The sequence below is a fragment of the Ahaetulla prasina genome, chromosome 4 (assembly GCF_028640845.1).
Source record: "Ahaetulla prasina isolate Xishuangbanna chromosome 4, ASM2864084v1, whole genome shotgun sequence".
NCBI classification, from domain to species: Eukaryota; Metazoa; Chordata; class Lepidosauria; order Squamata; family Colubridae; genus Ahaetulla; species Ahaetulla prasina.
This window is the reverse complement of record NC_080542.1, coordinates 18,440,257-18,467,878: the sequence shown is the minus strand read 5'-3', so window position 1 is coordinate 18,467,878 and position 27,622 is coordinate 18,440,257. Positions and strand designations below refer to the sequence as shown.

Genomic DNA, 27,622 nt, shown 5'->3' with positions numbered 1-27,622 from the left:
GGGCCAGGTTATTTTATGGACTCTATCTCCCTGATTACATCAGGTCACCTCATCAGATCTGCCAGGCAATGCATGCTGTAGGGACTGTCATATAGGGACATGCATTTAGTGGTTCTCATGTAATGCGACTTCTCTGCTTGTGTTACCCTGCATATTCTTTGTCCCCAAAACTAGATGAGCTGCATCCTGTTTTATTCCTGAAGGCCCTCAAGAACTGATTATATTATCAAATCTGGGGCTCCCAGGGAATGGGAAACATGTTTAGATGGCTCTATTGCTAAGATGGCTATTTTTACTCCCTCTTCGTCTAAACCAGTGATGGCTAACCTATTTGCTATTACGCACCAGGAGTGGGAGGGAGCTAGGGGTGAGCTGTTTACATTTTAAACCACGCAGTGAATGCTATAAAACACTATGGGGCAGTATACAAGTCTAAATGTTATTGCTATTAAAAAATGTGAGAAGACAATTATTCCTGAATGAAATTCTTTGGCTGATTATTGTCATGTTCCTTTCATAGAATCATAGAAATTCAGGTATCATTTATGCTGCCTGTGATATCACACCAGTCTTTTTCCTAACTAGCTGCTCTCTGGTATTCAGCTCTGGCCTCAGCATGATAATATAGCACTTGGGCAGGAAAATGCAACCTAATAAGCCACCACTTGAGGCCAAGATAGAGAAGACTTCCACAGCCACCATGGATTTCCCCTTGGTGCTCAAGTAGGTGGGCACAAAGGACACCCAAACGCTGCAGAAGACCAGCATGCTGAAGGTGATGAGCTTGGCTTCATTGAAAGTGTCGGGCAACTTCCGGGCAAAGAAGGCCACCGTGAAGCTGATGAGGGCCAGAAGCCACATGTAGCCCAGCACAACATAAAACATGATCTCTGAGCCTTCATTGCACTGCACTAAGATCTCATCCACCTGGGAATGCATGTCCAACTCTGGGAAAGGAGGAGAAATGGTCAACCAGACAGCACAGATGCTTGTTTGAATAAGGGAGCAAAAAGCAATGACTGAGATGGACAGCCTTTTCCCCACCCACAACCTCATGCGGTTCCCTGGCTTTGTGGCCATGAAGGCCAGAACCACAGTGATGGTTTTGGCTAAGACACAAGACACTGCAATGGAGAAGACAACTCCAAAAACTGCTTGTCGGAGCAGACATGTGACTGTCCCTGAACATCCGAGGAAGAGGAAGGAGCAAAGAAAACACAGCAGGAGCGAGACAAGCAGGGAGCAGGTGATATCCCAATTGTTGGCTTTGACGATGGGAGTGTTCTGGTGGAAGATGAATATCCCCATCACCACAACTGTGATGACAGCAAAAGAAACAGCAAAGCCAGTCAGGATTTCTCCCAGGATTTCATTGTATGATAAATAGGTCATAATTTTGGGAATACATTGATGGTGTTTCTCATTTGGATATTGTTCTTCTGGACACCTCTCACATTGCTTGGAATCTAAAAAAATTAAATAAAATTCCTAAAAATTCTACAAATTGAATTGAGTTAAGTTTTAAATAATTATTCATTCCTGAAGAGAATTTTGGGAGAGAATAAACCTCTTAAAATTTTTGCTTTAAGAAAATCCTTTTAAAGTTTATTTTTGTATTCAATAGACCACCTTGTTTCCTGAACAAGAGATTACACAGTTAAATAAAAAGAAGAAGAAAGAGAACAAGGCCGATGAGAGGTCCCAACAATCTATGCTTTTCTTCAAAACTATATTCAAGAAGCCAAACTTGATTAGAGCACAATGTATTTTTAAAGAAATATAGATCTTTTCTTCTTACCGATCATGGTGGAAATGCTTCCCTCTGAACACTCAACACAGTCATAGCAGCAAACCTGTTTCCCCTCCTTAATCAATTTCCGGTACCCAAGATGGCAGCTTTCTACACAGGTAGCAGACGGTGGTGTCTATTGGGAATGGCCAGAGGAAGGAATTAAAATGGATTATAATCAAGCTTTGAATCAATCAGTCATCAGTCAATCTCTTTAAATAAGTCCTAAAAAAACCAGCTTCTTGTCATTTCTAAAAATGCAAAATTTGAAATTCCTAGGACTGATTGCTAGATTCAGTCAGAGGAGAAGTTAACATCTGAAAAATCTTTGAACTGTTATTGAGAATTTGAGTACAAATCGTTTCATGGCCCCTATGGAGTACGTAAAGGAACTTGAGATGTCCTAAAGTGTGTGTGTGTGGGGGTGTGTCATAAAAGTGTTTCTCATAACCTTAATGAGCTGTTTTAAATTTGAATACTAATAAGAAAATCCAAAATAAATTTGTAATGTATGGGAAATAGTGTTGAAACTGCTGAGATGATAGCAAAAATATTCCGGTCTAGTATTTGCTATCCTTTTCCAATTATCCCTGTGTTACAGAGGGATAACTCTGTAAGTTATCAAGAGTGGCATCCTAATTTTCCATGTACAGGATGGGTGAAGCAAAACAAGCAGCTTTAGTGGCCTCCCTTTTTCATACTCAGTTATGAAAAAAACACCTGACAGTTAGGAGAGTGATGCAAGTGGGGTGAGCTTGGGCAATGGCCAACTTTGGTATATACTGTATCTGCAATCCATCTGTAGTAGTCTGTGATGAACAATAAAATGGGATAGCACAATAGTATGTATATATATATAACTTTTCCTTTTCCTGTTTGTATTATTGTAACTATAATTGTTAATATTTTTTTAAAAGAGGAAAGGTAAATCTTCCCTTCAGTGTCACCTTTCAAAAGATGAATCTTCCACCTCACTAAGCTCTTAAGAAGCCATCGAACCCAGAGTTTCCATAATCCCAGTCAACTTTTTCCCTACAATCTGAAAGTGTAATGTAGAATTCAGAACTTCTTCATTTTTCCAGGATATAAAAGTGTTCTAACATCATTAAGAAGATATCAAATGATCTTGGAACCACTTTAAGATTACTGGTTTAATATCCCAGAAATTGATGATATGTAAATGGTCACAGCCATGCACAAAAGGTGAATAAGAATTGTTTAATTATGTTAATTCAATAAAACAAATTTTTTAAAAAATCCCAGAAATTGAGAAAATTATTATTATTATTATTATTTATTAAATTTTTATACCGCCCTTCTCCCGAAGGACTCAGGGCGGTGTATAGCCAAAAGTAAAAACACAAAATATATACAATTAAAACAACAGTTAAAACATAGCAGAATTATAAAGGCTGATAATTAAAATTAAAATTTTAAATTTTAAAATATTAACAAAACCCCGAAATTAAAATTCCACACTATTATGCCAGTCCCGCTTGAAGAAATAAATGTGTTTTAAGCTCACGACGCCATGTTTTAGTTAGTTTGTTTAACTCGCCTGCTTAAATTTGGGATTCCACACAATGGCAGTTGTATTTATGGTGAGATCTTCCTTTTGAGAACTCTGAGATTCAATACCTCCAACTTGGATCTTCTGAAAGGATCGATTGAGGAAAGTAATCAAGTTGATGATATCGTATGCTGCTGCGATGTTTCCATTCTCATTGAACACTATTTCTTCCCCAGCACTATTGTTGAAATGGAGGTTTTTCAGAAATATATGAAGCTAAAAGATAACAGAGAAGTGAGAAATTGGTGCCAATAGCAGGCAATAGAATGCACAGTTCCATGCTGGGATTTACCAAATGGTGCTCAACTAAAAGGAACGAACAGCCCAATCTATCAAAAACAGAACAGTGAAAAACAAATCAGGAATACAACTTAAAACAGATAAGAAAATTGTAAGTCTACCCTAGATGAGTTCAAATCATCAGGACCAGATGGATTACACCCAAAAGTTCTGAAGAAACTGGCAGACATGATTTCAGGACCAATGAACTATATTTTTCAAAAATCCTGGAGTAGCGGGGAACTACCAGAGGGCTGGAAAATAGCTGGTGTATTTCCCATCTTCAAAAAGGGAAAAAACATAAATCCAGGAAATTTCAGACCTATCAGCCTGACCTCAGCCTTCCCCTGGGAAGATTCTGGAAAAGATAACAAGGAATGAATCTATGAACACCTAGAGGCAAAAGAGTTATAACCAGAAGCCAACATGGGTTTGTCAAAAAAAGATCATGCCAGATAAACCTTACTGCATTCTTTGACAAAGTGACAAAAATTGTGGGCCAGAAAAAGGAGAGAAAAGAAAAAAGAAGGTAAAACACCAACTATATGGCAAATCTTGCAAGTTAGATGAGGAGACCTGAACTCTTGGTAGCCTCACATTGCAGTGAACAAGGATACACATTTAATTTTACAGCAACTAAGATCACTGGCCATACAGGTACAAAGACAGCCAGGGAAATAATTGAAGCCTGGAAAACGGGCCCCTTGTCAGTTAACAGGAAAGTTGAAGTGTTGTTGTTAGTTGTGAAGTCATGTCCGACCCTGTTGTGGTCCGCCAGGAGCTTGCAGAGCCGGCATCAAAGTCAGACAGTGATGAGGCTGAGGAAGAACATAGGCCAGTCCTGGAGGCTGGGGAAGGCCCAGATGAGGGCTCTGTGTCGGAGGCAGAGATTGGGCCAGGGCCATCGAGGGGTGATGTGCAGACTCCAGAGCTTCCAGAGGCTGATAGTAGTGAGGCAGAGGAACAGGAGAAGCCTGTTCCTAATGCATGCACGAGAAGAGCTGCCAGAAGGCAATAGCAGCTAAAGCAAAGAGGACGACTTGGGAGTAGGGCCAAGAGATGATTGGTCCCTCCCATAAGGCTTAAAAGACCAGCAATGACTCTTGGGTTCTTTGTCGTAAAACAACATTGATAAGACTTGCTCCTTGTCTTGCTGCATTTATTTCTTGTTGGCGTCTTCTGCTTTTGAACTTTTGCCAAGAAAAGCCTTTGGCAGTTTACCTAATTAGACCAAGGTTGGTGATATGACAGATTGAATTTGAACGATGCTGAGAATGAGTTAATTCTCAGATGTTCTAATGAAGTCTGTGCTTTTGAACTGATTGCGTTTAATAATACCTACTTGGGCTTGGATCACGACAGACCCATTGTGACTCCATGGACAACATTCCTCCAGGCCTTCCTGTCCTCTAACATCCTCTGGAATCCATTTAAACTCACGCCTACTGCTTCAGTGAATCCATCCAGCCACCTTCTTCTCTGTTGTCCCCTTCTTCAATGGCCCTCAATCATTCCCAGCTTTAGATTCTTCTCCAGTGAGTCCTTCCTTCTCATTAGGTGGCCAAAGTATTTCCATTTCATTTCAGGAGCTGGCCTTCTAAAGAGCAGCCAGGGTTGATCTCCTCTAGGACTGATTTGTTTGTTTGCCTTGCAGTCCAAGGGACTCGCAGGAATCTTCTCCAGCACCAGAGTTCAAAGGCTTCAATTCTTCGGCGCTCAGCCTTTCTTATGGTTCAACTTTCACAGCCATACATTGCAACTGGGAAAACCATAGCCTTGACTATACACACTTTTGTTGGCAGGGAGATGTGCCCGCTCTTTAGAATGCTGATTAGATTTGCCATAGCTTTCCTCCCCAGGAGTAAGTGTCTTTTAATTTCTTGGCTGCAGTCCCCATCTGCCGTGATCTTGGAGCCCAGGAAAATAAAATCTTTAGGTGACAGTATACAGCTTTGTCGGATTCCTTTTCTAATTTTGAGCCAATTGGTGGTTCTGTATCCAGTTCTCACTGTTGCTTCTTGACTTGCATGTAGGTTTCTCAAAAGACAAATAAAATAGACTGGTACTCCCATCTCTTTAAGAGCTTGCCACAATTTGTTGTGATCCACACAATCAAAGGCTTTAGCATAGTCAATGAAGCAGAAATAGATGTTTTTCTGGAACCCCCTAGCTTTCTCCATGATCCAGGAAATGTTGGCAATTTGATCTCTAGTTCCTTTGCCTCTTCAAAATCTTGTGTGTACTTCTGGTAGTTCTCGATCCACATACGCTGGAGCCTAGCTTATGGGATTTTAAGCATAAATTTACTAGCATGTGAAATGAGTGCAATAGTGTGATAATTTGAACATTCTTTGGCATTGTCTTTCTTTGGAATTGAAATGTAAATTGACCTTTTCCAATTCCATGGTCACTGTTGAGTTTTCCAAATTTGTTGGCAAATTGAGTGTAGCACTTTTACTGCATCATCTTTTAACCTTTTGAATAGTTCAGCTGGAATACTATCGCCTCCACTAGCTTTGCTGTTGCTCAGATTTCCTAAGGCCCGTTTAACTTCACATTCTAGGATATCTGGCTCGAGGTCAGTGACCACCCCGTTTTGGTTATCAGGAATGTTAAGTTCATTCTTGTATAGTTTTTTTGTGTAATTTTGCCACCTCTTTTCTGTCTCTGTTAGGTCTCTGCCATTTTGGTCCTTTGTTATGCCCATCTTTGCATGAAACGTTCTCTTCATATCTCCAATTTTCTTGAAGAGGTCTCTCGTCCTCCCTATTCTACTATTTTCTTCTATTTCTTTGCCCTATTAATATAAGAAGGCATTCTTATCTCTTCTAGCTATTCTATGGAATTCTACATTCAATTGGCTGTATCTTTCTCTTTCTCCCTTGCCTTTCAGTTACCTTCTTTCCTGAGCTATTTGCAAAGCTTCCTCAGATAGCCATTTTGCTTTCTTGCATTTCTTTTTCTTTGGGATGATTTTAGTTGCTACCTCTTGAACAATGTTGCGAACCACCATCCATAGTTCTTCAGGCACTCTGTCTATTTCCTTAAATCTATTTGTCACCTCTACTGTATATTCATCAGGGATATGATTTAGTTCATATCTGAGTGGCCTAGTGGTTTTTTCCTATTTTCCTACTTTCTTCAATTTAAGCCTAAATTTTGCAACGAGAAGCTCATGATATGAGCCACAGTCAGCTCCTGGTCTTGTTTTTACTGACTCTATAGAGATTCTCCATTTTTGGCTGCAGAGCACATAGTCAATATGATTTCTATGTTGACCGTCTGGTGATATCCATGTGTAGAGTCATCTCTTGGGTTGTTGGAAAAGAGTGTTTGCTATGACCATCTTATTGTCTTGACAAAATTCTATCGGCCTGTGCCCTCCTTCATTTTGTACTCCAAGGCCAAACTTGCCTGTTATTCCGGTTATCTTTTGCCTTCCTCCTTTACCATTCCAATCCCCCATGATGATAAGGATATCATTTTTGGTGTTAATTCTATAAGGTGCTGTAGGGCTTCATAGAACCAGTCAATTTCATCCTCTTTAGCACCAGTGACTGGAGCATAGACTTGGATTACTGTGATATTGAATGGTTTGCCTTGGATTTGAACTGTGATCATTCTGTCATTTTGGAGATTGTATCCCGGTATTGCTTTTATTGATTATGAAGAATACTCCATTTCTTCTGAGGGATTCTTGCCTGTAGTAGTATACTGCATTAAACTGGTCATCTGAATTAAATTCACCCATTCCTGCCCATTTTAGTTTTGCTGATTCCTAAGATGTCAATGTTCAGTCTTGTCAGCTCTTATTTATTTATTATTAAATTTTTTATTTATATATTTATTCTTGTTTGACCATCTCCAGTTTAGCTTGATTCATAGATCTTATATTCCAGGTTCCTATGGAGAAAAAAATCTTTACAGCATCGGACTTTCCTTTCACCGCCAGATGCATTCACAGCTGAGCATCCTTATGGTTTTGGCCCAGTCACTTCACTCTTTATGGCACTACTAATATTAGCCCTCTGCTCTTCCCTGGTAGCGTATTGGATACCTTCCGACCCAAGGGGCTCATCTTCTGGCATCATATCTTTTTGCCTTTTGGTACTGTCCATGGGATTTTCATGGCAAAGATGCTGGAGTAGGTTGCCATTTCCTTCTCCAGTGGATCACATTTTGTCAGAACACTCTGCTATCACCTGTCTTGGGTGGCCCAGCACGGCATGGTTTCATTGAACTATGTAAGCCCCTTCGCCATGACAAGGCAGTAATCCATGAAGGGGAGTGCTGAATTACCACCAGATTATCAAAGATTTAGGAGTCGAAGGTGTGGTGGACAAGGAAATGACAGCCAATTGTCAGTCATCAACACACCAATCAGCCAACAGGAAGACACCACATAAGCATAACTCACATAACAACCCAAAGCATATATTTGGGTAGAGAGAAATTTCCTGAAGATGGGCTCCAGCATGAATTTGAAAGCTCAGATGAGTAAATCTCTGGTCCTATTGACCTACCCAAATTTGACCTCACATCATTATCCTGGGAGAGGTATTTTTGCCTTCATTCGTAAAAGTATATGGTGGTGCAGTGGTTAGAGTGCAGTACTGCAGGCTACTTTTGCTACCTGCTGCCTGCCTGCAATTTGTCAGTTCAAATCTCACCAGGGTCATGGTTGACTCAGCCTTCCATCCTTCTGAGGTGAGTAAAATGAGGCCCCGAATTGTTGGGGGAAATATGCTGACTCTGTAAACTGTTTGGAGAGGGCTGTAAAAGTACTGTAAAGCAATATATAAATCTAACTGCTATTGCTATTGCTATACTTAGTGAATTTTGTAAAAATTGAAATAACTTTATTATTATAGATATATTCCCATTGAAAGGCAACATAACAAACCTGCCAAGGTTGGACTTTCAGCAAATTCCACTTCTCTCCATTGCCTCTTGTCTTCTGCCTGGCTCCAGATGAATACATAGCATGGAGACCATGTGCTACAGCATAGACAGCATTGTAAATACTGTAGCTCTGGCCAGACATCTCCATTTCTAAGACAGTTCCAGGAAGATTCCTTAGATCCTCTCTCCCAGTGCAGCTTCCTTTGCCTGGTGCATAGATATAGTGTATTGGAAATGAACAGATAAATGCGGCACTCCAGAATCCAGGTAGGAAATACACTTTAGAGTGATATGGATTTAGCTTCTCAAGGAACTCTTGAAAGCCTGGTACCCTATTTGTATGTAGGGCAAATGACAAGCTGCCATTGAAGGACAATGAGGTGAATTTCTGTGACTCAAAGATAGAAGTGACATCCCAGAGAGCACTTATGACCCAAACCCTCTCTATTGGGAGCCTGTGACCAAGTTCATAGCATTCAAGAATTACTCGTAAACCTTCTAGAGATTGAATGTCCCCATAAACTAGTATTATGTTGCTTTTACTATACCAAAGGATGTATCCTATTTTACCTAGATCATTCTTTTGTAAGGTACTGCGGTCATAATTTGCCAATCTTGGAATAAATTGAATTAAAGAAATGCAAATATCATTCTGGATGAATTTTGGTCTCAGAATTCTGAGAAATCTCTCTCCAGTGACATCTTCTGGAATGAGCAGGTCAATCCAATTCCATCCAAAATATTTCAGGAGCTGAATAATCCCAGCATACTGGAGGTTTTCATTTGGAGTCATCCAGAAGAAAGAAGGAAACTGTTGTTTATCACTCAATGCCAGGTCAAAAGTGCCATAACTGAGCTGCAGAGTGGGAATAAAGAATAAATAAACTAGGAAATGTTTTTGCAGACATGTCAAAAAGAAGGAAGGAAGCACATTTCTTTTGGACCTTATTTCCATAAAAGATACTTGATGTGAGAGATAAATATTAAATCTGGGGATCAACAAGTCTTTTCTGAGAGCTTTTGCAGCCAGAAAATTATTAGCATTCCATTCATCCCTTTTTAAACAAAGTCACGCCAATCTTTGATTGCATAAAGCAGAAATAGAGAGCAAATAGGAATGAGTAACAAGAGAGGAGGATTATACATTAAGGATTGGACAGTATTCATTAACCATAGTGAAACTCAAATAACTTTCATCTTGTATTTTATATTATAAGGATAACATATCTGTTACTTTACTGATAAATATATTTAAAATAGTTGTGGCATAAACAAAAAGAGAGAAAGTAAAATAACGCGAGGCTACAATATAAATTAAGAATTGCTAAGGCCGCCAGAAAAGCAAGAATCAGAACTTTTTTTAATCACTTCAGGTGTCTCTTGAATAGATAAATAAATAAAAATCAATAAGAACTACCAACAATGAGTTCCCCAATATTTTACCTGTTTTTGAATGCTTCCCCCCACTTTTTGTCCTCAGATAGGTTTTTTTAAAGAAAACTACCACCCTTTCCTTCTTCTTGTGCCTTTATGTGAGCGCAGATACCTACCTGTGGAACTTTGTAGGCATTTAACATGTTGGCCATCTGGATGGTGTTCTGGGAAGGGAGATCACCAATGACAGTCATGATGTTTTGGTCCTTTCCCTTTCTGTAGTTGATCTGACAGCGACCTTCCACAAAGAAGAGACTCAAAAGGCTCTCAGATGCTTTCATTGCCTGAAAACCATTCTCATATATCTTGGAGACCAAGGTGATGTTGGGTAACAAGTTCTCATTTCTGTTGATCTCCTGAATGGCAAAACTGAAGGCTAGGATATGCTGGAAGTTTTTAGGCAATGGCCTGTGAGAAGAATTTCATTTAGTTCTATAATCTTTGAATGTGACAATAATTGGATTTAGACAGACATCTTTCATAATGTTTTTCTTCATGCCTAAAATGATGTATCTGTCTGCTTTAATGCGTACTAGAGAAATTAAGAAAGCACTCATGTTCTGAAGCACTTCTTTGAAAATGAATAAACAATGACAGAGTTGGAAGGGATCTTGGAGATCTTCTAGTCCAACTGTTACTCGGTCTAACCTAACCTTAACCTTATACCATTTCAGACAAATCTCTTCTTAAAAATCTTCCAGTATTGGAATTCCAGAACTTCTGGAGGCAAATCATTCCACCGATTTATTGTTCTACCTGGCAGGCATTTCTGCTTAGTTCTAAGTTGCTTCTCTCCTTAATTAGTTTCTATCCATTGCTTCATGTCTTGCCTTCAGGTGCTTTGCAGAATCAATTACCTCCCACTTCTTTGTGACAATGCCTTAGATATTGAAACACTGCTACCATGTCACCCCAGTCTTTCTTCTTCTTCTTCTTCTTTTTAATTAAACTAGATATTCCCAATTCCTGCAACTATTTTTCATATGTTTTAGCCTTCAGTCTCCTGATTATCTTGGCTGCTGTTCTCTGCACTCTTTCTAAAGTCTCAATGCCTTTTTATAATGTGGCAACCAAAACTAAAGAAAGTTTGAAGAAAAAGCTTTGATTCTTAAAATTCAGTAGTTAAGATATTTAATGCACTTAAAAGGATTGTTTCATATATGAAGGGCAGCAATGGAACTGGAAGACAGAAACTGATGGATTGTGCCAACTGTTAATGACAATCCAAGTACTGAAGAGGTAAGATTTTATTACATTCATATTTTTAAATATATCTATATTTCTACTTACCCTGCAGTAAGCAAGGAGGCATACAAAGAATAAGTGATAAAAATCTAATAGTGTCAATAAACAGTAGGAATAACACAAATATTTATATTTTTATTTATAGTTTTATAGTTTTTATTAAAATATTTTTGACTCAGTTTATTTTTCCTTTTGGATACAAAATGAAAAATATAGAGGAACAATGTTATTAAAATTAAAATTGTGAGTTTTTCTTATGAGCAGATGAATTCTTATATAAAACAGGCACATGGAAAACCATGTCTGCAAGGCAAAATTCAACAGCTATATTCCAGCATCTGAAATATCATTAATCAATTTTATTTTATAAATAAGAGTCATGCTAAACCAGTTTTAATTTGCATCTAAATTGGAAAAAAATTCATCAGGATATCCTGAATACAATCATATTAAAAAAAATCTTGAAAGACATATTACAGTTTCTTTCAAAGGAATACTTGCTTTCCTCTCAAAGATCCTGCTGGATGTTCCATAAAGTGGAGCAAATACCATTCAGGATATACAGTAGACACGAATTCTCCAATGACGATATCACTGGAGAGGGCAGGGAGATTAATCTGCAAATGTTGTTTGTTTTGACACATGGAGTTGAAGGTCTGGCTAAATGAAGCTTGGAGGACAAGGAGAGAGAGTAAAAACCAATGGCAAAGTATGTTAGTTTCTTTGAATGCCAAAGCAATTTGGCTCCAATCAGAGCAGTGCAGCCACATCTTCATCTTCACAACACTTTGCCTGGAACAATGAAAGAGATCCTCTCTTGGTTTTAAGCATAACTAAAATTGTAGATTATAATCATTATCATCTGAGTGGTTCATAATGCCAGCTACTCATGAAGTTGTTGCTAATAATAAACTTAAACTGCTAAGTCTCCCTAGGTTCTATGCCTCTCCCTAAAAAACAAGTTTAATTAATTCATTTAGATAATTACAAGATAGATTTTTCAAAGAAAAAGAAAAAAGGAAATCCAATTGCCTTTTGCTAAAAGCACCCTTTGATCTGTAGGAACCTGTGTGAGTTTTCAAGAACAGTGTCCCTTTGGTCTCATTCTAGACATTTTTGAGCAATGAAGGGCAAGTTCTGTGTCTCCAGGTCCATCTTATCATGGTTCAATTTGTATAACCTGGCCAGATGTGAGTCGAGTTCATTAGTGGAACTGTCTTAGATCATTGGTAGCATGTATGCACATATTTCAGGAGGATTATCTCTGTCCTCAAGGTATCTCGAAAGAATATTATTTGTGTTTTTTATTTGTAAAGTACCAGAATTATAGAAATAAAAGAAAATGACAGAATAACAGAATTGGAAGGGACCTTAGAAGTCTTCTAGTTCTAACTTTCAGTAAATTTCTCTTTAGTTCTAGGTTGCTTCTCTTCTTGATTAGTTTCCATCCATTGTTTCTCGTCCTTCCTTCAGGTGACTTGGAGCAGAGGTTGACCCAGTAGTGGGATTCAAATAGTTTAATAACCGGTTCTGTGGACGTGGCTAGGTGGGTGTGGCTAGGTGGTCATATGACCGGGTGTGTGGCTAACTCGGCATCACTCATGGCAAGGTGGGGTGGCAGCTTGCTGTGAGTGATGTTGTAAGCCATGCCCATGTAGTCACATGACCAATGTTGCAGAGACAGGTCTACCTCCCCCCCCCCCACCGCCCTTGGGCTGGCAAAATAAAAGCCCATTTAAGGAGTATTGCCTGCCTGCTGAATACAGGCAAAAGGAGGCTAGAGGGGAAAAAAGAGAAGGGCCGATGGAAATGCCCCATTTTCTGCACCATGCTGGATCAGGATGGGGAGGGGGGTTGGAGCAAAGAGTCTACTCAGTCCACGTCAGCAAATCTTTCTTCCAGCTCGCCAATTCAGGCATTGGGAGCTTGGGTAATTTTCTTCCAGCGCTTGTGCAGGGAATCCCGGGAGTGCCAACATATTGCATGCTTTTCACTCCAAGCAGTGAAGACTTGAAAACACATGTCTGGGATGGAGGAGCGGTCCTTCTTTTTTTATTATTATTATTAAAAAGTTTTACAAAGGTTTTGCAAATTCTCCCTCCATCCCCCCCTCAACCTCTCCAACTCTCCCTCCCACCTTTCCCCAATCCCCCCACCCCCAGACTTCCCGGAGCAAAATACAGGGTATAACATTTAACAATCATAAACTAGACTACAATAACTATTCTTAGACTCCTCTCCCTCCCTTGGAACCTTAACTCCCTTTTTATATATATAAAAAAGAATACAAGTACAATTCTTACATTCTATTCATTCATAAGCTATTTGATACTTCTTAGTCTGATACTTATTTTGAATATAATCAATCCATCTGCTCCATTCCAATATGTATCTTTCTTGTGAATAGTCTTTCAAATACATTGAAATTTTTGCCATCTCTGCTAAGTTTGCTACTTTTAATATCCATTCTTCAATAGTAGGCAATTGTTCCTTCTTCCAGTATTGCACTACTAATAGTCTAGCTGCTGATATTAAATTTAAAATCAGTTTACTCTCTATTACCGTACAATCCATAATTATATCCAGTAAAAACAACTGCGGAGTAAACTTTATCTTCTTTTTCAAAATATTTTGCATAATCCACCAAATTCTTATCCAAAATGATTTGATTTTTTTACATGTCCACCATATATGATAATAAGTAGCATCATCACAATCACATCTCCAGCATTTAGCTTGCAAGTTCGGATACATATATGCTAGTTTTTTAGGATCTAAATGCCATCTATAAAACATTTTGTAAAAATTTTCTCTTAAATTTTATGCTTGTGTAAATTTAACATTTCTAACCCAAATGTTCTCCCAAGTTTCCATCATTACAGGTTCCTGTATATTTTGTGCCCATTTTATCATACAGTCCTTAACTAATTCCGTTCTGAATCTATTTCTATCAATATGTTATATAACCTTTTAATATGCAATTGACTTTGATCTCTAATTTGTTTTACCAAGTTTTCCTCGGTTTGGATGATACCAATTTTCTGGTCTTCTTTCCATCTAGCTTGCAGCTGTTCATACTGAAACCATGTATGAATTATCCTTTCCTCTTTCATTGTATTTAAAGATTTCAATTGTAGTTTACCCTTTTCCATAAAAAGAAGCTCTTTATAAGTAACCACCTCCTGTTTTTGTTCTGTACTTATATTCTCTATCGCATGTCTGGGAATTGCCCATATGGGTATTTTATAGTCTAACTTGTATTGATACTTTTTCCAAACCTGCAACAAAGCATTTCTAAGTATGTGAGTTTTAAAAACTTTATCCACTTTTTTATCATATAGTAAGTAAGCATGCCATCCATATAGCAAATCATAACCCTCTATATTTAATATTCTTTCTTCTGTTGAATTAAACCAATCACTAATTAATGATCGGGCAACTGCTTCATAGTATAATCTTAAATTAGGCATTTTGAGACCCCCTCTTTCATGTGTATCCTGTATTGTTTTTATCTTTATTCTTGGTCTTTTACCCACCCGTATAAAATTGTTAATTTCTTTTTGCCATTCCTTCAAATTTGCATCTTTTAAAAGTATTGGTATCATTTGAAACAAAAATAAAAACCTGGGCAAAACATTCATTTTTCTTACTGCTATTCTTCCCAATAAAGATAATTGTAACTTTTTCCAGTTCTCCATTTCCTTCTGCACTTTTTGCCATAACACTTCATAATTATTTTTATATAATTTCACATTTGAAGCTGTAATATATACTCCTAGATATTTAACCTTTTTTACTATTTCAAATCCCGTTATTCTTTCTAATTCTTCTTTTTGATATATAGTCATATTTTTAGTTATTATTTTTGTCTTTTGTTGATTTACTTTAAATCCAGATACCTTCCCAAATTGATTAATTATATCCATCAAGTATATAATCAATTGTGTTGGTTGGGATAAAGTAACAATCAAGTCATCTGCAAATGCTCTTAATCTATAATCTTGGTGTCTAATTTTAATTCCCTTTATTTTATTTGACCCATGTATTTTATTCAATAAAAGTTCTAAAGTTAAAATAAACAACAATGGAGACAAAGAACATCAATGCCTTGTCCCTTTTTCAATTCTAAAAACTTCTGTTAAACTATCATTAGCTATTATTTGTACTGTTTGTCCCTGATATATTGCTCTAATTGCTTGTATAAAATATTCCCCAAACTGCATCTTTTCTATTATTTTAAATAAAAATTGCCAGTTCAATCGATCAAATGGCTTCTCCGCATCCAAGAAGAAGAGCGCTGCCGGGACTTGGTTGTTTCTTTCCAAATATTCCAATAAATTTACAATTTGTCTTGCATTATTTCTCATTTGTCTCCTTTTTATAAATCCTGATTGATCATTATGAATCCTTTGTTGCATAACTAACGTTAATCTATTTGCTAGTATTTTAGCAAAAATTTTGTAATTGGTATTCAAAAGTGATACTGGCCTATAGTTTTCTGGTTTACTACAATCATGATCCTCCTTTGGTATCAATGAAATAAAAGCCGTTCTCCAGGAAGGAGTTACATCTCCTCCAGATTGAATTTTACTAAATAAATCCTTGAGCGGTTCCACCATCTCAAACTGTAAATTTTTATAATAGGCAGCAGATAATCCATCTGTTCCTGGAGCTTTACCTGTTTTTAATTGTTTAATTGCTAAGATAATTTCCTCAGAAATTATGGTTTGGCCTGATCCCCGGCCGTAATTTCCATTGGCGGCATCAGCGGCTTTAGCGGCAGGGCTGGGCGTCTCAGGTTGTTGCGCCGTCTTAGTGGGCTGCTGGGCGGCCTACAACCCCCGATCTGAGGAGTCATCATGCCGGCAACCCTGGGAAAGGTCTTTGGACCTCGTGGGACCCTCCGTTGCCAAGGACGGAGCCAGAGTTGGGGAGGGCGAGCGGTGGAAGATGGTGGCCATTTTGAGGTGTGGGGCGGCGTTCCCGGCCTGGTCCGGCCTGATCCCTGGCTGCAATTTTCATCGGTGGCAATTCTTTATCAATGGTGCTTTCTGGTAGTTTTCGACCTTCTGCAGCACTTTGACCCTGGGCCCCCGGACAAGTCTGGCCTTTTAATCTGGCCTTTAATCTGGCCCTACCAGAGGGATGATGCTAGAGGCGATGGAGGTTGGTGCGCCCCTTGGTTGGTGTGGGTTGGCGTGGTTTATCTGGACTGAGAAGGAGGAACCAGTGATAGGGGCCAATGACAGGGGCCAATGACAACGACAACGGTAACGACATGGGTGAGGCGGATGGAGGCGACGGATTGTGACCTGGACTCCGATGCCATGCGACAGTCTAAGATCGGCGTTATGTGTCACCTGTTCGTTTTAAGACTAGCACAGTTTAAGAACATCAGACTATTTAGCCAGGAACCTTTACCATGGCAACTTATTTATTTTACTATGGGAGATTGACTGTCGAATTTTTTACCATATTATGTCGGGTCCTGATTAGACCATTATAATATGTGTAATATCTATGCCGGTTAGGGACGGACCCATTTTTCTGCCATTTTTCTTTTTCCATGAGATATTCGCCAATTGAACTTTTAAGACTGCGAGGTTCCACTGCCTCACAGGAATGGCCCTCTGCACTATTGAGGGCCTGCCTTAATGACAGGTCTTGGGACCCAGAGAGGTGGCATGCGTCCAAGAAGAACCTTTGGGGTTTTTTAAAAAAGTTTTTAAAGAAGGGTTTTTTAAGGGGGGGAGGGTAAGGACGGGTGGTGGGGGAAACCCGTCAGGGAGGAGGCCAGTTCCGGCGGATGCTCATGGCGTTACTTTGATAGGTCCAGGGGTAATGGGGGAGGATTGCGTTCCTGGTCATCAGGGTTGTTCCATCGGCACGGTAAGTGGGAGGGGCAGATATGGCGGAAGCGGGGGGCCACATCGTGTTCCGAGGGTGCGCGCTCGCTATTTAAGAGCAATCGCGTGTCAAGGTTCCAGAAAAACCTCTTCTGCATAAAAAAAACTCAGAGGCCATTGTTTTTCAGAGTTCTTTACTAGCTTGAGGAAACTGGCACACGATGAGTGAAATTCCAAAACTGAATTTCCGGATTCTTTTCCCAGTTATACAAACCCCAAGAGTCCCACCCTCCTGACCCCTTTGATGGTCACATGGTCCCACATTCTCCCAGTTCATTCAAATATCTTCTTGCCACTCTTCCTGCAGATGTGAACACCATCTGACCTTGACCGCTTGAAGAATGTTACCATACCCCTCAGCCCCCCTTCTTCCCCTCAGGAGAAAAATGTGGCAGCGTCTGGAACCCTAAAGTCTAGTATGGTTTCCAGGCCTGACATTGCGTGCTCCGGCCCCTCAGACTTCTCCCATTCCCCAAGTGGCCAGATTCTTCAGAGCTTTGACCTTTGGCTGATGTTGTGCAATGCTAGGTCCATGGTGAATAAAGCCCCCTTGATTTATGATCTTATTCGGGAGGGGGCCGCGGACCTGATGGGCATTACGGAGACCTGGTTGGGCACGGAAGGGGGGGTTCCTCTAGTTGAAATGTGCCCACCGGGTTTCCGGGCATTTCATCAGCCGAGGGCCCAAGGAAGGGGTGGTGGGGTGGCGGTTGTTATTAAGGAAAGCCTGGAGCCAAAGGAGACCACTGTACCTCAGATAGCTGGTTGTGAATCCCTCTGTGTGAAGTGGGGTTGTGTTGTGTCTCGCCCGCTTTCACCGCAGCCGGGGCCTTCTTATCTGCTTCCGAACGCTGAGGAATGTCCTAGTATGCCTCCCGGCCCCAGCCCTGGCTCCATGCCCAGACAGGCTGAGGAGGAAGAAGGAGGAGATGAAGTGCTGGAAAAGACGCCTAGAGAGTGCCTAGAGAGTGCCTAGAGGTCCAGCCGTTCCGAAGCTTACCGGACACTAGTTAGGTCATATATTCAGACCTACCTAGTGGCATTGAGGGAGGCTAAGCGTACTTACATTTCCTCCCTTATTGCATTGGCAGATAACCACCCGGCTGCCCTATTTTGGGTGACCCGCTCTCTCCTGCAGCAGGAGGTGTGGGATGGCCCTCTTCAGGGATGCGCAGAGGATTTTAGTGTGTATCTGCACGATAAAATCGCTCAGCTTCGGCACGGGTTGGACCAAAATTGGGTAGATTCAGGTGAGATGTCAGAGCCTTGTCTTGTTGAGACTGTTTGCGATGAGTTTGATCCTGTGACTCCCAAGGAAGTGGACAGGTTGCTGGGAAGGCTTAATGCCACTACATGTTTACCGAACCCGTGTCCCTCCTGGTTGGTGCTGGCCACCAAGGAGGTGACACGGGGCTGGCTCCAGGGAATTATTAATGCTTCTTTGTTGGAGGGGGTTGTCCCTCCCGCCTTGAAAGAGGCGGTGGTGAGATCCCTCCTCAAGAAGCCTTCCCTGGACCCGGCCATTTTAGGTAATTACCGTCCTGTCTCCAACCTTCGCTTCGCGGCGAAGGTTGTAGAGAGTGTGGTGGCATGTCAGCTACCTCAGTTCCTGGATGAAACGTTCTATCTGGACCCCTTCCAGTCCGGTTTTTGGCCTGGATCCAGCACGGAGACGGCTTTGGTCGCGTTGGTTGATGATCTCTGGAGGGCCCGGGACAGGGGTTATTCCTCAGCCCTGGTCCTGTTAGATCTCTCAGTGGCTTTTGATACCATCGACCATAGTATCCTGCTGCACTGGCTGGGGAGTTTGGGAATGGGAGGCACTGTTTATCGGTGGTTCTCCTCCTACCTCTCTGACCGGTCGCAGTTGGTGTTGGCAGGAGGGCAGAGATCGACTATGAGGCACCTCATGTATGGGGTGCCGCAGGGGTCGATTCTCTCACCCCTCCTGTTCAACATCTATATGAAGCCGCTGGGTGAGATCATCAGTGGCTTTGGGGTGAGTTACCAACTGTACGCTGGTGATATGCAGCTGTACTTTTCCAACCCAGGCCACCCCAACGAAGCTGTTGAAGTGCTGTCCCGGTGTCTGGAAGCTGTACGGGTCTGGATGGGGAGAAACAGGCTCAAACTCAATCCCTCCAAGACAGAGTGGCTGTGGATGCTGGAATCCCGGTACAGTCAGCTGCAACCGCAGCTGACTGTTGGGGGAGAGTCATTAGCCCTGATGGAGAGGGTGAGCAACTTAGGCATTCTCCTGGATGGGCGGTTGTCCTTTGAAGACCATTTGACGGCCGTCTCCAGGAGAGCTTTTTATCGCCTGATTCGCCAGTTGTGCCCCTTTCTAGACTGGGATTCCTTATGCACAGTCACTCATGCTCTTGTTACCTCTCGCCTGGACTACTGCAATGCTCTCTACATGGGGGTCCCCTTGAAGAGCACCCGGCAACTCCAGTTAGTCCAGAATGCAGCTGCGCGGGTGATAGAGGGAGCTGTTCGGAGCTCCCATATAACACCAATCCTGTGCAAGCTGCACTGGCTGCCTGTGGTTTTCCGGGTGCACTTCAAGGTGTTGGTTACCACCTTTAAAGCGCTCCATGGCTTAGAATAGAATAGAATAGAATTTTATTGGCCAAGTGTGATTGGACACACAAGGAATTTGTCTTGGTGCATATGCTCTCAGTGTACATAAAAGAAAAGATACGTTCATCAAGGTACAACATTTACAACACAATTGATGATCAATATATCAATATAAATCATAAGGATTGCCAGCAACAAGTTATAGTCATACAGTCATAAGTGGAAAGAGATTGGTGATGGGAACTATGAAACGATTAATAGTAGTGCAGATTCAGTAAATAGTCTGACAGTGTTGAGGGGATTATTTGTTTAGCAGAGTGATGGCCTTTGGGAAAAAACTGTTCTTGTGTCTAGTTGTTCTGGTGTGCAGTGCTCTATAGCGTCGTTTTGAGGGTAGGAGTTGAAACAGTTTATGTCCAGGATGCGAGGGATCTGCAAATATTTTCACGGCCCTCTTCTTGATTCGTGCAGTATACAGGTCCTCAATGGAAGGCAAGTTGGTAGCAATTATTTTTCTGCAGTTCTAATTATCCTCTGAAGTCTGTGTTTTTCTTGTTGGGTTGCAGAACCGAACCAGACAGTTATAGAGGTGCAAATGACAGACTCAATAATTCCTCTGTAGAATTGGATCAGCAGCTCCTTGGGCAGTTTGAGCTTACTGAGTTGGCGCAGAAAGAACATTCTTTGTTGTCCTTTTTAATGATGTTTTGATGTTAGCTGTCCATTTGAGATCTTGCGATATGATAGAACCCAGAAATTTGAAGGTTTCTACTGTTGATACTGTGTTGTCAAGTATTGTGAGAGGTGGAAGTATGGAAGGGTTTTTCCTAAAGTCTACCACCATTTCTACGGTTTTGAGTGTGTTCAGTTCCAGATTGTTTTGGTTGCACCACAAGGCTAGTCGTTCGACCTCTCGTCTATATGCGGATTCGTCATTGTCTCGAATGAGACCAATCACTGTTGTGTCATCTGCGAACTTCAGTAGCTTAACAAATGGATCATTGGAGATGCAGTCATTGGTATACAGAGAGAAGAGAAGTGGGGAGAGCACACAGCCTTGGGGGCCCCTGTGCTAATTGTACAGGTATTTGATGTGATCTTGCTTAGCTTCACCTGCTGCTTCCTGTTTGTTAGGAAGCTTGTGATCCACTTACAAGTCTGTTCCGGTACCTGTAGCTGGTTTAGCTTAGTTAGAAGAATGTCTGGAATGATGGTATTGAATGCTGAACTAAAGTCTACAAAAGGACCCTTGCATAGGTCTTTGGAGACTCAAGATGTTGTAGGATGTAGTGCAGAGCCATATTAACAGCATCATCTGTTGATCTATTTGCTCGGTATGCAAATTGCAAGGGGTCTAACAGCGGATTCGTGATGGTTTTCAGGTAGGAAAGCACTAGCCTTTCAAAGGTTTTCATGACTACAGATGTTAGAGCAACTGGTCTGTAGTCATTCAGTTCCTTGATGGTGGGCTTCTTCGGCACTGGGATGATGGTAGAGCGTTTGAAGCAAGAAGGAACATAGCACATCTCTAGTGATTTATTGAAAATATGGGTGAAGATGGGGGCCAATTGGTCAGCACAGACTTTTAAGCAAGAAGGAGTTATCTTGTCTGGGCCTGGAGCTTTTCCTGGCTTTTGTCTGTGAAATAGGTCCTGCACTTCCTTCTCTGTGATCACTAGGGGTTGTGAACCCAATGAAATGGGGTCAGTTGTAGGAGGCTTGGCTGTTGTTGGTGTGTCTGAGATGGGGGTTGTGGAGATAGGTGGCTGTAGTTTCCTTTCAAACCTGCAGTAAAACTCATTCAGGTCATCTGCCAGTTGTTGATTACCTTCAGCCTGGGAAGGAGGTTTGCCATAGCATAGGACCGGGTTACTTACGGGACCACCTTCTGCCATCGTTTGCCTCCCACCGACCCGTGCACTTTCACAGAGAGGGATTCCTTAGGGTGCCATCAGCCAAGCAATGTTGGCTGGCGGCCCCCAGGGGAACGGCCTTCTCTGTGGGGGCTCCTACCCTATGGAATGAACTTCCCCCTGGACTCCAACAGCTTCGGACCTTTCGCTGCGAGCTTAAAACCTATCTATTTTTCTGCGCAGGACTGGCATAGGATTTTTAGATGTTTCTATGGGTTTTAATTTTTAATTTGTTTTTAGGGTTTTAAATATGTTTTAAATTTTGGGCCAAATTTTGAATAAGTTTTTTAGTTTCCGTTTTATTTATATTGTATGTACTTTGTCTGTATTTATTTGGCTGTTAACTGCCCTGAGTCCTTCGGGAGAAGGGCAGAATACAAATTAAATTATTATTATTATTATTATTATTATTATTATTATTATTATTATTATTATTATTATTATTATTATTATTATTATTATTATTATTATTAGATTCAGTCCTTCCCTTTGTTCTGGCATAAGTTCACCAGTATTCTCTTCCTGTAAATATTTATCTATATCTATACCTTGAATTGAATCACTAGCATATAACTTTGTATAAATTTCTAAAAAGGCTTTTTTGATCATATTCTGCTGATATACCTCTTTACCTTTATATTCTATCTTTCCAATAGTACGTGATTTCTGTTTTTTCTTTTCTTTTTATTGAAAAAGTTTTACAAAATTTTTTACCACTTAATTCCCCCATCCCCCTCCCTCCTCCCTCTCCCTTCCCCCCTCTCCTCCACCCTTCCCCCCACCCCAGGACCTCCCAGAGCAGAATACAGGTTATTGCATCTATCAATCATAAGCTAAATTGCACCAATAAACCATAATCCATAATCTCTCTTCTCCCTTAGAAACCTTAACTCCCCTTTTCCTTATAAACAAGTACATTAATACAATACAATTCTTACAATTGCTCTTAAACTATTTAACATTTCAGTCTAATATTTGATTTAAATGTAGTCAGTCCAATTTTACATTCCGGTGTATATCTTTCCTGTAGATTCTTTGAATACATTAAAGTTTCTGTTTTCTTTCTTAAGTCCATTAAGATTAGTCCAATCTTCAAATATAAGCAGTGCTGCATCTTCCAATATATCAGTAACGAAAGTCCAACTAGCAATATTAAATTTAAAGTCAATTTAGTCCTTATTATTCTTCAAAATAATGTCTTATGTGATCCAGCAAATTTATAATTCTGTTACACTTATTAACAAATAATATCATTGTTCAATCCTTAATACTCCATCTCTTATTCTATTTTTATCATTACTTTATTTAACCCCAAATCAAATTTTATCCTAAATAATTTATAAAACTACAGTCACACAAATATTTCAATTATAAATTCAAACAATACCATTTAACTTTAATCCAGATTCTTCCCCATACTTCCATCACTTTATATCAAACCTTCAAATTATTAATTCAAACAATACCATTTACATTTAATCCTAATTATTTTCCCTATTTCCATCACTATAAATTACCAAGTATTTTATAACCATTTTTCATACATTCCCTAACAAAATATTTCTTTCTATTTTTTTCAGAACTCTCCCAGATCAAATAATATAGTTATTAACAATTCAACCATATATAAACCAATAACCTCACATTATAAATTCAAACAAATACAAATAATTTTTTTACAAATTCCCAATAACTATTCTTACAAAAACCATATATAAATTAACCTTTCTTCTTATATTATATTCAATTTCAATTATAATTTATCCTTTCCCAGAAGAAAAAACTCTTTTGACATAGCGCCGTTTTTTATTTCCTCTTTGTACCTTTTTAGTAGTTACCCAGCCCATTTGTTCCTCTACTTCGCCTATTTTTCCTACTATTTCTTCTTCAGCAATTACAGGCCCCTCTTTACATTGTGTTTGTTTTACTTCCTTCTCCCACCCTTTTGCCTTCTCATCTCCTATTCTCATCTTAGCTTTTAACAATAAAGGATTTCCATCCTCTAGTACATTAGTTTAAAATTCTCTTGCTTTGAGAACTGTACTAAGACAAAACTTTCTTCCTTTATAATTCACTGTTAATCCAGCTGGAACACCCCATCTATACTGTATCTGATGTTTCTGTTTTCTTTCTTAAGTCCATTAAGATTAGTCCAATCTTTAAATATAAGCAGTGCTGCATCTTCCAATATATCAGTAACAAAAGTCCAACTAGCAATATTAAATTTAAGTTCTTCCACCAAAAAGGCAAACTCCTTTCTATTTCTTAACATTTAAGAAGGAATTTCTTTAATCACGAATGCATCTTGTCCTAATATTTGAATTTTATTTTTATAAAATGCTTGTAAAATTCCATTTCAATCTTCTTGTTTGTGAAATAAACCATAACATCTCTTGGTAGCTGCCTTTGTCTAGCAATCCACGAGTTAAGTCGATAAATTTTTTCAATGTGAACTTCAAAATCTACTGAATGCTCTCTGTTTATGCCTGTAAAAGCCTGTACAAAAATCTCTTTTAAGTTCTCCTGCTTATTTTCCTTCAATCCTCTAACTCTCAAAGCATACTCCATCAATTTATATTGCAATATAACAATTTCTTCGTCCGCCCTATCCATTTTACTCTGAACTTCCTCTATTTTATTTTCCAGATTCAAGTTAAGTTGAATTCATTTCCGAATTCAAATTAGCTTGATCAATTTCTTCTATTTTTTCATCCAACTGAATCATATTTTCTCCAATACATTGCAATGCTGCCAGCACATTTTCACTCATATTATTCCAAGGTTCCACCTTATTTTTAAGTTCCAAGATTGCTTTTTCAGTTCTCTCTATTTTATTTCCCAGATTCAAGTTAATTTGATTATTCTGAACCTCTTCTATTTTCTTTTCCAAATTCAAATTAACTTGATCAATTTCTTCCATTCTTTCCTCCAAACAGATCATACTTTTTGAAAAACATTGAGCTACTACCTCCACTCTTTCAGTCATATCTTTATTCTGAACTTCCAATGTGTTTTTAAGTTCCAATATTTCTTTTTCAATTTTACTAAATTTTTGATCTATTAAACCCTTTAGATATTCTTTCATTTCTTCTTTTAACTTAAACATTTGAACTGGCAAAACTTCAACGTCCTTAAAAGCACTTAAATTAGTTTGCTTAAAAGCCATTTTTGTTAAACTTTAAACTCTTTAAAAAGAGAAGAAATTCTTCAAATCTTCTCTTAAACACTGTAATTAAATTAATCAATTTCTTTAAAATCATTCCTTTGGCTTAGCCTCTTCATCTAACTCTGGCGCTGACAGCTTTAACGAGCACTTCCTCTAACTTGCGTTTTCACTCCTTGTTATACTGGAGACGCCATTTCCTTCCTTCTATATAAAAATATTTATATAAAATAACTGGGGAGTTAAAAATTGATACTTGCAACTGCCAGTACTCCTGATTTTGCTCTGTCTGCTTATTAATCCATTCCAAGTTTAAAATTGGTAGCAGCTGTGGACGTGGCATTTTGCTCTGCCTTCTGCAGAGGCGTCCCAGATCCGGAGCTTTCCCGAGCTTGGGAAGGAACTCTCGCCCTCAAGCCTCCAGTATCATTCCTGGGGCTTTCCAGGGGGCTCTATCTCAGCTCAGTTGCTCACCTCTACTTTTCCCCCCGGGGGAGAGGTTTCCGAGCTCTAGACAGCTGATTTGCGCTGTCTGAGCGGCTCTACAAATCACGGGGCTGGCGGTCTAAAAAAGACTGCCATCAACAATGCGGCACCACAGGAAGTCCCCCTTTCTGTTTTTTTCTTATTGCATATGGTAACCACCTGCCTGGTTTATTAGCATTACAGAATGTATTATGCTTAACATATTGTAAATTAGTTGCCACCTGATCTGCTATCAACATGTTAAACTGCCCTCATAGTATATTTATTGTTTTCTTATCTCCTGGATTAAGTATAAGTAATTGCTTTTTCTTTTTTATTTCCTCTTCTAAATCCATATGCTGCTTCTGCTGTTTAAGTCTATGTTTGTTATTCATATATATTAAAATTCCCCTCATATATGCTTTACTTGCATCCCAAACCATTTCTATAGATTTATTTATTTATTTATTTATTATTTTAACTTCTATACCGCCCTTCTCCTGAAGGACTCAGGGTGGTTTACAGCAAAGTAAAAAGCAAGAATACAAAAAACTGATTCAATTTAGCTAGGAATAATTAAAACTCTAATAAAACTCTGATAACCCCCCCCATTAAAATTTTTAGGCCAGCCCTGCACTGTGGAACAAAAATGTCTTGAGCTCGCGTCGAAAGGTCCGGAGATCAGGGAGTTGATGAATCCCTGGAGACAGCTCGTTCCAGAGGGCTGAAGCTCCCACAGAGAAGGCCCTCCCCCTGGGGTCGGCAGTCAATATTGTCTGACTGATGGCACCCTGAGGAGACTCTCCCTATGGGAGCACACTGGTCAATGGGAGGCAATCGGTGGCAGCAGGCGGTCTCGTAAATAACCCAGTCCTAAGCCATGGAGCGCTTTAAAGGTAGTAACCAGCATCTTGAATTGTACCCAGAAGACCTCTGGCAACCTGTGCAGCTTGCGCAGGAGAAGTGTTACATGGGAGCCTCGAGTTGCTCCCTCTACTACCCATGCAGCCGCATTCTGGACCAGTTGGAGCCTCCAGGTGCTCTTCAAGGGGAGCCCAATGTAGAGAGCATTGCAGTAGTCCAGGCAGGAAGTGACGAGGGCATGAATGACCGTGCATAAGGAATCCTGGTCTAGAGAAGGACGCAACTGGCATATCAGGCAAACCTGATAAAAAGCTCCCCTGGCAATGGCCATCATATGCTCTTCTAAAGACAGCTGTATATCCAGGAGCACGCCTAGATTGTGGACCCTTTCCATGGGGGCCAAAGTCTTGCCCCCTACAAACAGCAATAGAGTCAGCTGACTGTACCGGGAAGCTGGCATCCACAGCCACTCAGTCTTGGAGGGGTTGAGTCAAGCCTGTTTTTCCCCATCCAGACCCGCACGGCTTCCAGACACTGGGACATCACTTCAACGGCTTTGTTGGGGTGGTTAGGGGTGGAAATGTACAGCTGTGTATCATCAGTGTACAGATGACATTGCACTCCAAACCCACGGATGATCTCACCTAGCGGCTTCATATAGATGTTGAACAGGAGAGGCGAGAGAACCGACCCTTGCGGCACCCCACACATGAGGTGCCTCACGGTCGAACTCTGCCCCCCTGCCAACACCGTCTGCGAATGGTCAGAGAGGTAGGAGGTGAACCACCGAAAGATGGTGCTCCCCACTCCCAAACCCTCTATACATGTTCATAACAAAAAATTCTTTCATTTGTCTTTTACATTCCTTTACATTTTCTTCATGTCTAAACAAATTTTCATTTAACCTCCAAGATCTGAGGAGCGGTCCTTCTTAACAAGCTCAAAACTGTTGCTGCAAGCCTGAGTTCCCCACACGAAAGCTGCAATCCCAGATCTGGCTGCAGACATGCGATTGTGAGGGCAGGCTTTTTCCAAGGCCAGTCATAGAGGGAAACAGAAATGAGTGCGCCAGAGTACCAGACTTCCAGCTCTTGTGCGGAGAACCCAGACTTGCAACTCAATTTTGAGCTTGTTATGAAGGATTGCTCCTCCACCCCCGCCATACGTTTTAAAGTCCGGGCTACTTGGAGTGAAAAGCATTCTGTAAAGTCCCAATTTGGGGCTCACCATACCTGGGGGGGGCACATAGTTGCAACCATTGGAGCTGGTGAGTCCAACAGCGAGCAAGGCTGTGGCTGCAGTCGTGGCAGGACATGTTAGGACAGTGCCGGCCTGAAGCTAGCATGGCCCAGCTGGGAGGACACTTGCCCCACTAGTCAGGAGGCTGCTCACTTGCCTGGCTAGTGACAGAAGAGAGGGAAGCAGAAAAGTTGCCAAGTCTTCTTCTCCTTCTCATCCTCAAGCAAACAAGCACACATACCTCATGGTGCCGGGAACTTCTGCGAGGAG

At 40.4% G+C, this 27,622-nt stretch overlaps 1 protein-coding gene across 1 annotated transcript; it reads right to left on the bottom strand.

The window, feature by feature from the left end:
- Window positions 1-543: 543 nt before the first annotated feature.
- On the bottom strand, window positions 544-27,598 carry LOC131198053 (vomeronasal type-2 receptor 26-like). Its single transcript, XM_058182564.1, has 5 exons — window positions 27,594-27,598; window positions 10,091-10,382; window positions 3,348-3,575; window positions 1,799-1,925; window positions 544-1,466 (listed from the first exon to the last, which is right to left on the bottom strand). Exons 1-5 carry the CDS (start codon window positions 27,596-27,598, stop codon window positions 544-546), a joined length of 1,575 nt encoding a protein of 524 aa, XP_058038547.1.
- Between the last annotated feature and the right edge of the window lie 24 nt (window positions 27,599-27,622).